Consider the following 14,471-nt stretch of genomic DNA (forward strand, 5'->3'; position numbering starts at 1 on the left):
TAACATTTTTGGGCGTTTCTGAATATGTGCGCTCAGATCATTCTTTCAAAGAACGTTTCATTTTGTCTTTGCGCAATTTATATGCTACACTTATTGAAATAAACAAAGAGGTTCATGCCGTGTTTACCATCTGTATTCACAACAGAAAAATAATAGAGACGTAGTCTATTGATTTTAAAAGGAATCAATGAGATTCACATGTTTATTTGCATTACTCATCCTACACCTATCACTAAACACATAATGGAAATTTGGCGAGATCGCAAACCTCTTAATACACACTAAAAATAATCTAATCTAGTTCCATCAGACCCCGGTCATCTAATCGGCCCTGCCGTTATGTACTTCAGTCGACGCATCGAATCGGACCGATTTCCTTACGGCTGTTCTTTCCTTGCCCCGTTCATGATTAGAGCCACCGGTTTTGGACTTCTCTTGTTCAAGCTGCGCGTACAAGGCAGTCATCTCAGTGATCATATCTTCTCGGTTCTTCTTCAGTTTCTCGATCTCAATCAGCAGTTCGGATTTGTCCTTCATCTCGCCAGTCTTGAGAATGGAGCAAACCTTTTTCAGTCTTGTTCGAACCAACTCAAGTTCCGCACGCAAAGCTGCATTTTCTGTTTTCAATGTATCAATTTCGCTACTATTAGGTGAGGGAGACTCTGGTTTTTCGTTTTCAGAGGATTTTTTTCCAGTGCTATATCCTCGAGTGGAAATTAGAGATTTGAACTGTTCCTTTTGAATGATTTGCTTTGTTTCCATATCTATTTGCTCGAAAAAGGTGAACTTTTTATTGTATAGCACTTCGGCTTCTTTGCACTGTTGTTCTGCTTCTTTGTCGGTTGAATCCCGGTCAACTTTAGATTGAAATTGCTGCAAAGACAAAGGTCTAGCTTTTTTTGGCTTTCCAGGCTGTTTAGATTCCTTTTCGGGTTTTGATAGTTTTGTTTTATTTGCTTCGAAGTCCAGTTTCGACAACATCAAGGCTTGTTCTAAATCCTTTTCATAGTTACTCTCGACGATTTCGGAATCTTTTGCTTGCCATTTAGACCACTGTTCTTGTTGCACTCCAGCATTAACAGTTTTTTTCACTTTCTTCTGGAATTACGCAAAAGTTCGTTTCTAAAGTTTTAAAGTGAGTATATTTAACTTACCGGTTTTGATTTCTTCTGATTAGAGTTCTGGTGGCTACCGGCCTGTTTGGTGTTACCGGCAGTTTTTGTACCAAGGGAAGCATTTGATTTCTGCTTAGGTGTAGCAAACTCTTCATCATCATCCTCGATTCGCAGACCAGCGAATCGAGACGGAACAATACTTACCATTGTTAACCTTTCAAAACTGGATTAAATAGTGGAAAATTAAAATTTTTAGCAGCTACACAATACAAGCTCCTGAATTTTACGTCTTTTAGAAAGTATAGTAAACAAATTTTGACGTTTAGTTGATTGAACTGAAACTGGTATAAAGTATACGATAATCAGAGGTGCCAACTGATTTTTTTTTCAAAAAACCGGATTTGGCGGAATAATCTCTATATATATATTATCTATCTCGAAAAAAAGGCGGGTGGGTAATGTCAGAGACATAACTGGATGTCGTGAATACGAAAACAACTGACATGCTCCTTAACACTTCCGAATATCAATTGTATGAATTATGCACGCATTCCCCTTTTTCACATTTTTCGCAAAAACAAAGAAAGCTTCACTTGATCTCGATTACTATGAATTTCACACAGCGGAAAGTGCACAAATCTAAGCAAAATGTTCTTGATTTGCAGTAAACTGAGGATATTTCCCTACGATTTGCGAACAACAAATCCTAATAGTTTTTTAGAAAACTTTTAGAGCCATTAGAACGGCTGATATTGTGCAATGCTCTCCACCGTTGTTTTTTTTCCCAATGCTAATGACTGGCAGCTGTGACGTAATCGCTCTTGTCGAAAGCGTGCAGACGACACAAAACACCTCTGCTCGCAGTGGCGATTGAATCCAAACTGATTGAATTTTTGTTAAGAGATTTCCTTTTATGTGATTTCGTTTGTAGCTTTTTCACTAATGGGCGGTCCTAACGGCTATAAAAATAGCCGCATACAGAATTTTAATGTCGATTATTTCATTTCGGATTTGCATATTTTATTGAAAGAAACTATCAATATGCTGTAGGGATTCGTTTCCAGCATTCAGAAGAGTCAAATTGCGTAATTCTCTACGACATTAAACTCTAAAACATTTTTTGCAAAAAAAGGCTTCACTTGATCTCGATTACTGTGAATTTCACACAGCGAAAAGTGCACAAATCTAAGCAAACTGTTCTTGATTTGCAGTAAACTGAGGATATTTCCCTACGATTTGCGAACAACAAATCCTAATAGTTCTTTAGAAAACTTTTAGAGCCATTAGAACGGCTGATATTGTGCAATGCTCTCCACCGTTGTTTTTTTTTTCCAATGCTAATGACTGGCAGCTGTGACGTAATCGCTCTTGTCGAAAGCGTGCAGACGACACAAAACACCTCTGCTCGCAGTGGCGATTGAATCCAAACTGATTGAATTTTTGTTAAGAGATTTCCTTTTATGTGATTTCGTTTGTAGCTTTTTCACTAATGGGCGGTCCTAACGGCTATAAAATTAGCCGCATACAGAATTTTATTGTCGATTATTTCATTTCGGATTTGCATAATTTATTGAAAGAAATTATCAATATGCTGTAGGGATTCTGTTCTAGCATTCACAAGGACCAAATTGAGGAACTCAATTTGGTCCGTCGCTGCTGGTTGATGATTCCACTCCCACGACGTCTGCTTCCATCGAACGCACGAAAAGAAATGATCGATTTTTGACCACGGTTCCCCTTTTATACGCATTCAGTTGAAGATATGTGCCTGACTACCTCAAAATCGTCGTCCTTGCGCGAAAAACCCAAGCGAAAGTAAGGTGTTTTCCGCGTTGTTTTCAAATTTTAAGAAAACTTAATTTTTGAGTTGTTTGTGGTTATCGCACACTGATCAAAATATTATCCTGAATTCCTGATCATATTTTTGATGAAATGGTGAAAGAATTATGTTGCTACCATTAATACAAGTCGAGATATTCACGATTAAGTTCTGCCCATTCTTCCATATGGCTAATTTCGAAAAGGCGCCCCATAGTAAAGTAAGTCGTATTCACGACAAAACCATTCATACATTTCATTCTCGGCAGCTAGTAATGGAATGCAAAACTATATATTCTAAGCGTAAAACAATTCATTTTTAATATACTAATATAGGCTGGGTACAACAAATTTCTGAAGTAATTTCAATGAAAACTTTCAAGTACGAAGATTTCATTAAGAGACAATTGCAATGGTCCGTTTTGAAATGTGTACTTCCGTTGTGCAATTATAATTTTGATAATAATGATAATAAAATAATAATAATAATAATAATAATAATAATAATAATATAATAATAATAATAATAATAAATAATAATAATAATAATTATAATAATAATAATAATCATACTAATCGTAATGAACAAATTACTAAATGACATTAAAAGTTTTGAAGTAATAAAATCAATCATATGAAATATCGATTATTCAGCGCGCATTAAGGTTAATCAACAGGATGTAAGATTATTGGAAAATATCAAGAACCGTTATTCTGCTATCCGTAATATTATCACTAGAACTTCGAACGAATATTATTGATATTTCTAAAAACGCTGTCTAAATCCAGGGTAGCTTGGATCCGATCGGAAAATCAATACGTCACTATTCAGAATAAGTGATAATAACATACCTGACCGGATTCCATTCGAGTGCTCATCTTGTACTCCACTCGGTTGCGAACTCAACGAACCACCTCCATCACTCGGCTCTGCTACTGTCTGCTCAACGCGTCTCAACAGCCGACTCGGCTCTCCTTCTGCGAGTTCTGTTGAAGCCTCCTGCTTCTTCCGCTTGCGGTAGCAAGCTTTGTATTTCGCCTGGAGATGCCTCGATCGCGCCATAATCGATACGTTGACAACGACAGCCAAATTCGAAATGAATGGCTTCTGAGTCGGTGCTATGCATTTTATATAGCAAATCAGAAGGAAGTTCTACAAACTGCAACCAATTTAAAAATGGGTTGTATAGAGTACAGAAAAGTAAAATTTCGCATAATTCTTTGGGAGTATTATTATGGTTCTAAAAAGAACCGATTTGAAGAATTCTGAAATTAGGAACTGGATCTGAGTTCAAGAATTAAATTCAGAAAAGGTCTGCTTTCATTGCCGACTGCTCCACCTGACGGCTGAAGTCCAAATGAGAGCACGAACCTGAGCGTTTGAGGTTTGGCACCACGCAAAAGGCCTGCTCTCATTATCGATGACCGCTGCTCCCGACGATTGAAGTCCAAATGAAAGCACGACCTAAGCGTTTGAGGTTTTATACCACGCAAAAGGTCTGCTTTCATTGACGACTGCTCCACCTGACGACTGAAGTCCAAATGAGAGCATGACCTGAGCGTTTGAGGTTTGGCACCACGCAAAAGTCCTGCTATCATTACCGATGACCGCTGCTCCCGACGATTGAAGTCCAAATGAAAGCACGACCTAAGCGTTTGAGGCTTTATACCACGCAAAAGATCTGCTTTCATTGCCGACTGCTCCACCTGACGGCTGAAGTCCAAATGAGAGCACGAACCTGAGCGTTTGAGGTTTGGCACCACGCAAAAGGCCTGCTCTCATTATCGATGACCGCTGCTCCCGACGATTGAAGTCCAAATGAAAGCACGACCTAAGCGTTTGAGGCTTTATACCACGCAAAAGATCTGCTTTCATTGCCGACTGCTCCACCTGACGACTGAAGTCCAAATGAGAGCATGACCTGAGCGTTTGAGGTTTGGCACCACGCAAAAGTCCTGCTCTCATTATCGATGACCGCTGCTCCCGACGATTGAAGTCCAAATGAAAGCACGACCTAAGCGTTTGAGGCTTTATACCACGAAAAAGATCTGCTTTCATTGCCGACTGCTCCACCTGACGGCTGAAGTCCAAATGAGAGCACGACCTGAGCGTTTGAGGTTTGGCACCACGCAAAAGGCCTGCTCTCATTATCGATGACCGCTGCTCCCGACGATTGAAGTCCAAATGAAAGCACTACCTAAGCGTTTGAGGCTTTATACCACACAAAAGGTCTGCTTTCATTGCCGACTGCTCCACCTGACGGCTGAAGTCCAAATGAGAGCACGACCTGAGCGTTTGAGGTTTGGCACCACGCAAAAGGCCTGCTCTCATTATCGATGACCGCTGCTCCCGACGATTGAAGTCCAAATGAAAGCACGACCTAAGCATTTGAGGTTTTATACCACGCAAAAGGTCTGCTTTCATTGACGACTGCTCCACCTGACGACTGAAGTCCAAATGAGAGCATGATTTGAGCGTTTGAGGTTTGGCACCACGCAAAAGTCCTGCTCTCATTATCGATGACCGCTGCTCCCGACGATTGAAGTCCAAATGAAAGCACGACCTAAGCGTTTGAGGCTTTATACCACGCAAAAGGTCTGCTTTCATTGCCGACTGCTCCACCTGACGGCTGAAGTCCAAATGAGAGCACGACCTGAGCGTTTGAGGTTTGGCACCACGCAAAAGGTCTGCTCTCCGAAGCTGCTGGTCCCACGACGTCTGCTTGCATCCAACGCACAAGAAGAAATGACCGAATTTCGACCACGTTTCCTCTTTTATACGCAGTCAGTTGAAGATATGTGCCTGACTACCTCAAAATCGTCGTCCTTGCGCGAAAAAGCCAAGCAAAAATAAAAAGTTTTCCGCGTTGTTTTCAAAGTTTGAGAAAACTTAATATTTGAGTTGTTTCTGGTTATCTCACACTGTTCAAAATATTATCCTAAATTCCTGATCATATTTTTGATGAAATGGTGAAAGAATTATGTTGCTGCCTTTAATACAAGTCGAGATATTCACGATTAAGTTCTGCCCATTCTTCCATATGGCTAATTTTGAAAAGGCACCCCATAGTAAAGTAAGTCGTATTCACGACAAAAAACAAAAATTGATTTAGTGAGGATACTGGTTTTGCAAGCAAAAAAAGTTTGTTCAACATAGTTTACCCTATGGAATCAAACACAAAAACTGAAAATCGGCGTTTATCTTTATGAGGAATGAATTATCGGTATTTTAAGAGAGCATATCTGTATTCCTGTATCGAGTACAAAAATCGGTATAAATTACGATAACTCGGAATAATTGGCTGCGCTGACGGGAACAAAACTTCGAAACTGTCAATTGGCACAATGACGCTGCAATGAAATGTAGAGGCGCTGCTTGTTTAGAGATGATACTTCCAGCAAGAGCTGTCAAATCGGCAGGAAAACTCTTTATTACCCCAATTTTTAACGATTTCTTTTAAAAACAGGCAAATTCATTTGAAAAATGATAGTAGAAGTTGGAGAAAAAGTTTTCACTCTGAGGTGGTAATGTTGATCTTAATATAATATGCGAAAACTAACGTTTATTTAGAATTGAGCTGTCCGAACCTAACCTTATTTTATTTCACACATTTCTAAAGCCTTCCCATGATTATTCGTAGTTTCCCACAGAAAAGTAGAAGTAATCACTTTGAAATCGATTTTCTTCTACTCCGAGTTTACTTTTATTGTTGATATCTATTTGTATTATAGAATAAACGAAAAAAATGTTGCAATTCACTACTGCCGACATGAAAATTTTCGAAAGAACCCTCCTTTTCTTGGTTCCAATTTTCATTGACAGGTTCGCTACCGGTAATTTAGACATAGGTATAAACGTTTTCCGATTTCTGGATTTTTGTCTCTGATTATTGTACTTGTGAGAGTTGTGTGAACTCGATAAAATCATATTCGAAACCAATTCGAATTTTAGTTGAATGGTACTGAAACAGGGTTCGTAGCTGACTTCAAACAGAGGGTCGTCAGCTTATGACGTTGTTAAAGTTTTCTCTTTTACTCTATCTGGGGCATGGCATGCCACTTTCTCGCCACGTTGGCAATGTACTGTGATCCGCTGACCAATAAACGTCACACACTACTGGGACTAATGAGATGCAAGGAAATGATTGTGCAGACTTACCCGTGTCACTTCAGCATTCACTCCTGTTTCCGAAGTCCACGTTCTCATTACATCGGTTGCACCAACGCCACCAATCATGCAAACCATGACCGTTTGTGCCTGTGCCGGAACTGTTGTCTGGATTTCGCTTCCTTGGTTGTCCTTCCTACCGGCCTCGGCGCCGTCAATCTCCGTCGCGGCTAGCGGCAGAATTCTCGTATGCTCGCCCGTGCTTGTAGATGGGCAGAAACGAGGAACCTTCCTTCCGTCCGCACACGCGATCCCAAATTACAATGGCGGAGTGCCTCAATTGAGGGTGCCGCCCGCTTCACCTGACGTGCCTCGATCTTCTGCTTCTGCCTGGATGACCTCCGTTAATTGCCTCGCGGGTGATTGACCCGACCTTTTTTCCGCGTGACTTTTGCCGGCCTTTCACTGCACAATCCAGCCGAACATCATAGCCGGCCGCACAAATTCAAAACCTTCGTCACTCCGAAGCGCGTTCCGCGCAATGGTCGCCAAAGGCGAAGAAAAAGCGGCCCTCGCAGGACACGTATCAACTCGAGCACGCCGGAAGACCAACTGAGTATCGTTCGATACGCTATCTCTTTTTCGGATTCTGTCAAAAGGAGCAGTGCACCCAGTTGCACTAATTTTTTCTTACTCTGTCTACACGCTTGATTCAATTTCCTTATATGCATCTCACCATGACTTAACTCAAATCCTTAACATAACGCTACAACGTTTTCGCTTGATGCCGCACCAAACCACCTAACTTTTACCCTAACTGATGTTGAACCGTTTGTTTGAGGCTAGTTTCGAACCTAGTTTCAACATTGTTGAACTGGGTTTTTACTCAAATCCTCATTGCTAAGTGCGAAACCAACCCAGTCTCGTTGGAAGTGTTTGATTGATGAAACTACCCTGGGTCAGTTTCAGTTTCAGAAAACGACATTAGAGAGAAATAGGACCGCATCACAGAGATGCTTGGTAAAAAATTTAAATAGGGTAACAGAGGTATTTTGGCCTTTTCATATATTTTGGCCCACCTAACAAACTTTAAGGGATCAGGGTCATTTCGCCGAAAGCCGTTTCGCCGAATGTCATTTCGCCGAAAGGGTTATTTCGCCGAATGACATTTCGCCGAATGGGTCACTTCGCCGAATGCCATTTCGCAGAAAGCCATTTCGCCGAAAGGGTCATTTCGCCGAATCCTGAAATCGTAATTAGAATTGAATTAAATTAAAGACGAACGAAAGATGATAGCGTTAACGCCCGTTTTGTTAACCTACCATTGTACTTCTGAATAATGATTGATTGTTGTACTCTTGAATAAAGATTGATTCATGAACCTCAGAAAGTAGTTCCCAAGAAAACTTGTTGACTATAAGCTAGTAAGCATCGAAGCAATTGCATAGGTGTATCTACTAGGCAAATGTAGGTGGTATTTTCCGTTTATTAAGTGAAAATGAAAAAATACTAATGCGGCTACGCCACATCGTTTTGGTTCATGTGCTGTCCGACCTCGCTACCGCTCGTTCGGACCTAACTAAAGCAAAGAAACCTAGCTTTGAGTAGACCGGGCAAACGAGGCGGTTACAGGTTTGTATGCAAGAGGCCGCCGCTTCCGACGGCGGGTCGGCGGCCGACCATCTTGGCTTCGGTTATGTGGCTGCGCCACATCAGTTATACAGGAGACATAACATGCAGGAGATATGACCCTTACGGCGAAATGACCCTTTCGGCGAGATGACCCTTTCGGCGAAATGACCCTTTCGGCGAAGCGACTTTCGGCGAAATGACCCGTTCCCACTTTAAGCATTTAATCGATGTTAAATAACCCATGTTGCATCAATTTGAAGCTAATCACCTTAAATTACCTGTTGCGGAATGGTTTTTCAAAGATATTACAACATTTGGTAGATATCTTTACATAGTAAGCCAAAATAAAATCAATCCTCAAGTGGGCCAAAATACCTCTGTTACCCTGTTGCTAAGTGTGAAACCAACACAGTTTCGTTAAAAGTGTTTGTTTGATGAAACTCCCAGAGTTACAAAAGTCTGCAAAATGGAACAAAAAAATCTGCTGACTAAAGATCGCTATAAATATAATAAACCATCAATCATTTGAACAGAGCGAGAATTGTACAAATCTACTCATTTTAAAATACATGAATGAACAAAAAAAAATTGAAATAAGCTGAAAACTAGAATTCCATGGAATTAAATAACTTATTGAATTAAATACCTTATTTCTCTCTTTTGCCTAGAGTTCAGAAGACGAACAAATCAATGCTTTAACAATATAACATTTTAATCGAAATTTTTCAATATAGTGCTGATATTACAAATCAGACAACAATTATAAAAAGCTTGTCATTTCATTTTTGTGACTATTCGCGTAAATAAAATAATTATTTCTGACATCGCGTTTTGAGGCAAAATTTAGTTTAAAATCGATCATGTACCGTGCTGAGAGTTTGAATTTTTCATGATACATAGTACTACCAAAGATAAATAATAAAGACATGTACGTGCATATGAATATTTTTTAAAAATGTGGTTTGTTCCCGGTAGCTTCTGAAATGACCGCACTCACCGCTTGGTGGAGCGCGAGATTAATTGCATTGTTATCATTTCAACCAAAGTGTGCCATAAAATCTCTATATATACAAATGAGCTATTGAATCGAAAGGGTTCTCACGGTTTGACATTTGCATTAGGAATGTATGATGGGAACTCAGCAGTGCAACCAATTTATCACCATTGGTGCCAGTTTCACGGAGGACCGTAGATGTGCGCCAAAAAAAGATCGTGACTGTCATGTCTGGAAATTCGTTTGTGGTACTACTTAATGGAAACATTCCATCGTATAATTGAAAATATCGCAAAATCATTGCGAATTCGTCAATATGATCTATTACTTGCCATGCAATGATTTTGTACACTAAGATTCGGCTGCGAAGTTATTTGAAACCGTTAAAACAGAACGGTCAAATTTCACAAAAGGAATTTAACATCCCTTCCTTTCCTACAGTTACCTACGTGGGCGTGGTCATTTACGTTATTGATCATTTCATGATGTATGTCAGTTTAGGTTGCACGTTAAGCATAACCTACTACTCTAAAGCATCGTGCAGCGATTAAATAAGATAAGCTAAAAAAATATTGCAAACCGCACGAATCACGAAACATCCGGAAACTACTGTAAGACAAACAGCAGAATAGTCTTTGAGATTCTATTTTATGTATCATTTTCGACATTTCCCACTAATATTTTCCACATCAGCTCTTATAGACCATTGTTTCAGGGTGTATAAAGAGCAGAGATTCCAGATAGTATAATAGAAAATCTGTGTTACACTGGATAAAATTTGTTGGCTGTAGAACTTAAAAATATTAAAATTCTTAGTGAATTTTCTGACAGCTCACTTACAACCACAAATTCAAATGAGATTGGTTTGTTTTCATCAGGATATTCCAGTATCAAATCCGATTCAGACGATTGATCAGCTTCGGTCGACGCTAAGATTAATTTACATATTTTTTAGCCGGATATTATTCACATACCGTCAAAATGTTCCATGACGTTGATGTTGTGTGCCTCCATATGAATTGCTTTTTTTTTTTAATTTCTTTATTCAGGCCAATTTGCGTACAAGCTTTACGTGGCCGAATGAGCCTTATTTTTATAACATAAAATAATTTTTCTACCGTTGGATCTCGTTGTCACCCTTTTCCTAGGGGGTGAGGAGCTTCCATTTTTATCTTGCGATGAGTGAGGGGCACTTTGTTCGTGGCTCGTCTCGTCCTCCATTGCCGCATCGGTGGATCGTTATTGGTTTCCGTTTTTTCTTTGTTTTCCTTGTAATACGCATTCTTGGGTTGGTTGTTAGTTGCTGTAGACGCGCCTTGTTGTGCATTAATTGCAGTTGCTGGTGGGTTTGATGGTACAACAGGAGTACTGCGCTCACTAGTTTCCGTTGTTGGGCGGTTGTCCTTATTTTTGTTTGAAGATGTCGTTTTTGCGGTTTCAGTGCAAGGTTTGCCGTAGTGTGCAGGTTGTTCGCAAAACTGACATGTAACCAGTTGATTTTCATACGTAATCAGCGTTTTACACGGATGTTTCCCGTCTTGATTACAAATGATGTAAGATGGAATTGCTTTACGTAGTTGCATACGTACCACTCGCACGCCATTCCGGATACCCGGAAAAATTCCGCCATACTTCCCTTTCGATGGAAAGAACTTCACCGTACTGCGACATACTTTCCCGAACATACTCATCGCTGGACTGCGGGGGAAGGTCATGCACGCGTACTTGTATGGCATTGTCCACCATGTGCACAGGAATTTTGTATTTAATGTTGTCACACTCAACGCTGTGCACCTCGTTGTTAACCGAAGCGAGTGCAATTGCATCGCTTTCACGTTAAAACATAATGTACACACAGTTAGACGCCTTGTTGAATTGAATCTCACTTACATCAGTAACGTTTAGATGCATTCGTTCCTTAAGCAAGATTTCAATTTCGGTTGCTGCTGGTCTAACTTTGCATCGCTTGAAATCAATACAGATTGAATTTGGCCTTGTAGGCCAAGTTTCAGGCTTTGTTAAATCGTATTTGCTCATTTCGTACACTCTATTGACAACTACAATGTATTGTCTTTGTTTTTATCGTCTGTGTCGACTGTGTCTGATGAGATTCTAGCACGAACTGATATGAATTGCTTATAATTAATTTTATTGTTCCGTAACCGTTTCATGCCGGTGATAGTCTCATGATGCCATGTGTGAATCGTTCTTACATATTGTTTTGTTTTCATCACGATGTATAATGGCTACCAGTTTTTGACTAGAGCCGTCGTTCATTTTTTACCGGGTATGGGAACCTCAATACTGTCAGCAGTGAGCCATGGTCCAATCCACGTGTGAATGTGTTGGTGTGGCTATTTTTAGCAGTTGTGTGGCGAATGCTAGTGTGAGTATCTCGAAATAACCCAGTGAATTTTGTCGAGCCGCATCGTGCCAATTATTGAATACATATATGCAATAAAGAAATACTGCAATGACAAGAGAACAGTTGAGAAAAGCATAAAACCGTTTCTAAAACTCTATTACACGTAATGGAACTGTCTTCTACTTGGTTCATAAGTTCATAGCTTACGAAACTCTATATGCATTTTCCGCAGTGTATGATTATGAGACAAAAATGTTTTTACCTCAGTGTAAGATCGAACCCACAACAAACTTTGACTTCGGTTCGCACACATTCTAATTTCGTATGTGAATAGATCTGTGCACTCTGCATCGGTGTGAGTAACAGAGACGTCAAATTACTCAATTGCCAATTTCATTGAAATAAGATCATACGAACGACAGTGACATCTATGTGTCATTTATTTTCTATTCAACCAGCTTTTTGCGCGGAATGGTGAAGAAACTGTTAAATGAAACATTATCCTGGCAACCCTAACGAACCACCCTCAAATTATACCACTTGTTTGACAGTTCATTTAGTGTCTTCGTAGCTTGCTTGATAGTTGCGGTCTGTCGTTTCGATTTCGGTAAAAGCAAAGCGTCTCGAATTAGGCTTTCGTCGGAGTCATATTCGCAGTTTAATCGTTATAATTCGTCTTAAAGATATTCAGTTTTATTAATTTTTCGTTAGTGCTTCGCATTGCAGTAGAAGAAAACGATGAATCGCCGCCGAGCCTACGAGGATGACGGCGATTTTTACGGAGGTAAATTTTCTCATTCGGCTTTTTATAACCTCCAACTGGGTTGGATTCGATCCAGACTCGAATTTATTACGGTCTGTTTCCAGAGCGATCTCGAAAACGTCGTCGTGTGTCGGAAAACCAAGAAATGGAGGAACGTTTGGAGGCACTTATTTTGAGAGTGGGTGAGAACAGCACTTCATCGCTGGAGTCCAATTTGGAAGGGTTGGTGTCAGTTCTGGAGTCCGATTTGGGCAATTTCCGCAATAAAATTTTGCGTATTTTGTCCGAATGTCCCATCAAGATGCCGGAAAAATGTACCATTTACTCAACGATGGTCGGACTAATGAACGCGAAGAATTACAACTTTGGCGGAGAGTTTGTTGACCATATGGTGAAGACATTCAAGGACAGTTTGAAGCAATGCAAGTGGGACAGTGCTCGATATGCTCTACGGTTTTTGTCTGATCTGGTAAATTGTCACGTTATATCAACAAACTCGTTACTGCAGCTGTTGGATAATTTGGTTGATGCGGCAAATGAGGATGCGGTTCCACAGGTGCGCCGAGATTGGTACGTGTTTGCTGTGCTTTCGACCTTGCCTTGGGTCGGTCGAGAATTGTATGAGAAAAAAGAATCTGCTCTAGAAAATCTACTGGTGCGTATCGAGGTTTTCCTAAATAAACGAACCAAGAAACACCACAACTCGTTGCGTGTTTGGTCGGTGGATGCACCACATCCCCAGGAGGAATATTTGGATTGTCTTTGGGCTCAGATTCGCAAACTTCGTCAGGACAACTGGGCAGAGAAACACATTCCGAGACCATACCTGGCTTTTGATTCCGTCCTTTGTGAAGCGCTGCAACATAATCTACCGGTGATTCATCCTCCACCGCATCAGGAATGCTTCGAATATCCTATGCCTTGGGTTGTGTATCGAATGTTCGATTATACGGACTGTCCGGCTGGACCAATCTTACCCGGTGCTCATTCGATCGAACGGTTTTTGATTGAGGAACATTTGCATTCGATTGTAGAAACACATCATTGGGAGCGGAAAGATTGTGCAGCTCATCTGTTGAATTTGGCTTATAAGGACAAGATTCCGCTGGAGTATTGCATCGTGGAAGTGATTTTTGCTGAGTTGTTTCACATGCCGACACCACGCTATCTGGAGATTTGCTATGGATCGATTTTGATTGAGCTGTGCAAATTGCAACCATCGAAAATGCCACAAGTGTTGGCCCAGGCAACGGAAATACTGTTTATGCGAATTGATTCAATGAATACCAGTTGCTTTGATCGGTTTGCCAACTGGTTTTCCTATCATTTGAGCAACTTCCAGTTCCGCTGGAGCTGGGATGATTGGGACAGCTGTTTGCTGCTGGAGATGGAGCATCCGAGGCCGAAATTTATTCAGGAAGTGCTGCTGAAATGTTTGAGGTTAGTAAGAGTGAACGTGGTTGAAAATGGTTCCAAATGGTTTACGATTTACTTTTGCAGATTTTCGTACCACGACCGGTTCAAGGAAATGATGCCGGAAACATACGCAAAGTTGATTCCAAAACCACCGCTACCGAGTTACAAATATACGATGGACGGTGCCGGTAAGTACTGCTGTGATTATTTGAAACTTTCCTTAAGGAATGTCATCAACGTTCGATTAAGACCAACCACGT

At 40.5% G+C, this 14,471-nt stretch overlaps 2 protein-coding genes across 4 annotated transcripts in view; one reads left to right on the forward strand and one right to left on the reverse strand.

Moving 5' to 3' along the window:
• Positions 1 to 203: 203 nt before the first annotated feature.
• On the reverse strand, positions 204 to 1,412 carry LOC131429615 (G kinase-anchoring protein 1-like). 2 transcript variants are annotated; one of them, XM_058593848.1, is made up of 2 exons: positions 1,155 to 1,412; positions 204 to 1,095 (listed from the first exon to the last, which is right to left on the reverse strand). In XM_058593848.1, the coding sequence occupies exons 1-2, from the start codon at positions 1,320 to 1,322 to the stop codon at positions 322 to 324; spliced, it is 942 nt and encodes a 313-aa protein (XP_058449831.1). In that variant the 5' UTR covers positions 1,323 to 1,412; the 3' UTR covers positions 204 to 321. The 2 variants fall into 2 exon arrangements, with proteins under 2 accessions (XP_058449831.1, XP_058449830.1); XM_058593847.1 differs by having other exon boundaries at positions 204 to 1,098.
• An 11,192-nt stretch (positions 1,413 to 12,604) lies between these two features.
• The window catches only part of LOC131427620 (nuclear cap-binding protein subunit 1), a 318,774-nt gene continuing 316,907 nt past the window's right edge, over positions 12,605 to 14,471 (forward strand). For both annotated transcript variants that reach the window (XR_009229295.1, XM_058590990.1), the window contains exons 1-3: positions 12,605 to 12,816; positions 12,900 to 14,235; positions 14,296 to 14,399. Coding sequence is in view for 1 of the 2 variants with exons in the window: in XM_058590990.1 (XP_058446973.1) it covers positions 12,771 to 12,816; positions 12,900 to 14,235; positions 14,296 to 14,399 (1,486 nt within the window). In the remaining variant the exon portion in view is untranslated. The remainder of the gene's footprint in view (positions 12,817 to 12,899; positions 14,236 to 14,295; positions 14,400 to 14,471) is intronic.

Source organism: Malaya genurostris, chromosome 2 (assembly GCF_030247185.1).
Source record: "Malaya genurostris strain Urasoe2022 chromosome 2, Malgen_1.1, whole genome shotgun sequence".
Classification (NCBI taxonomy): Eukaryota; Metazoa; Arthropoda; class Insecta; order Diptera; family Culicidae; genus Malaya; species Malaya genurostris.

What these genes read in the sequence shown, in the direction of transcription:
- LOC131429615 (XM_058593847.1), bottom strand. Translation starts at nt 1,322, where the DNA reads ATGGTAAGTATTGTTCCGTCTCGATTCGCTGGTCTGCGAATCGAGGAT. An exon ending in ATCAGAAGAAATCAAAACCG is followed by an intron (nt 1,099 to 1,154) that starts GTAAGTTAAATA and finishes GCGTAATTCCAG; the next exon opens with AAGAAAGTGAAAAAAACTGT.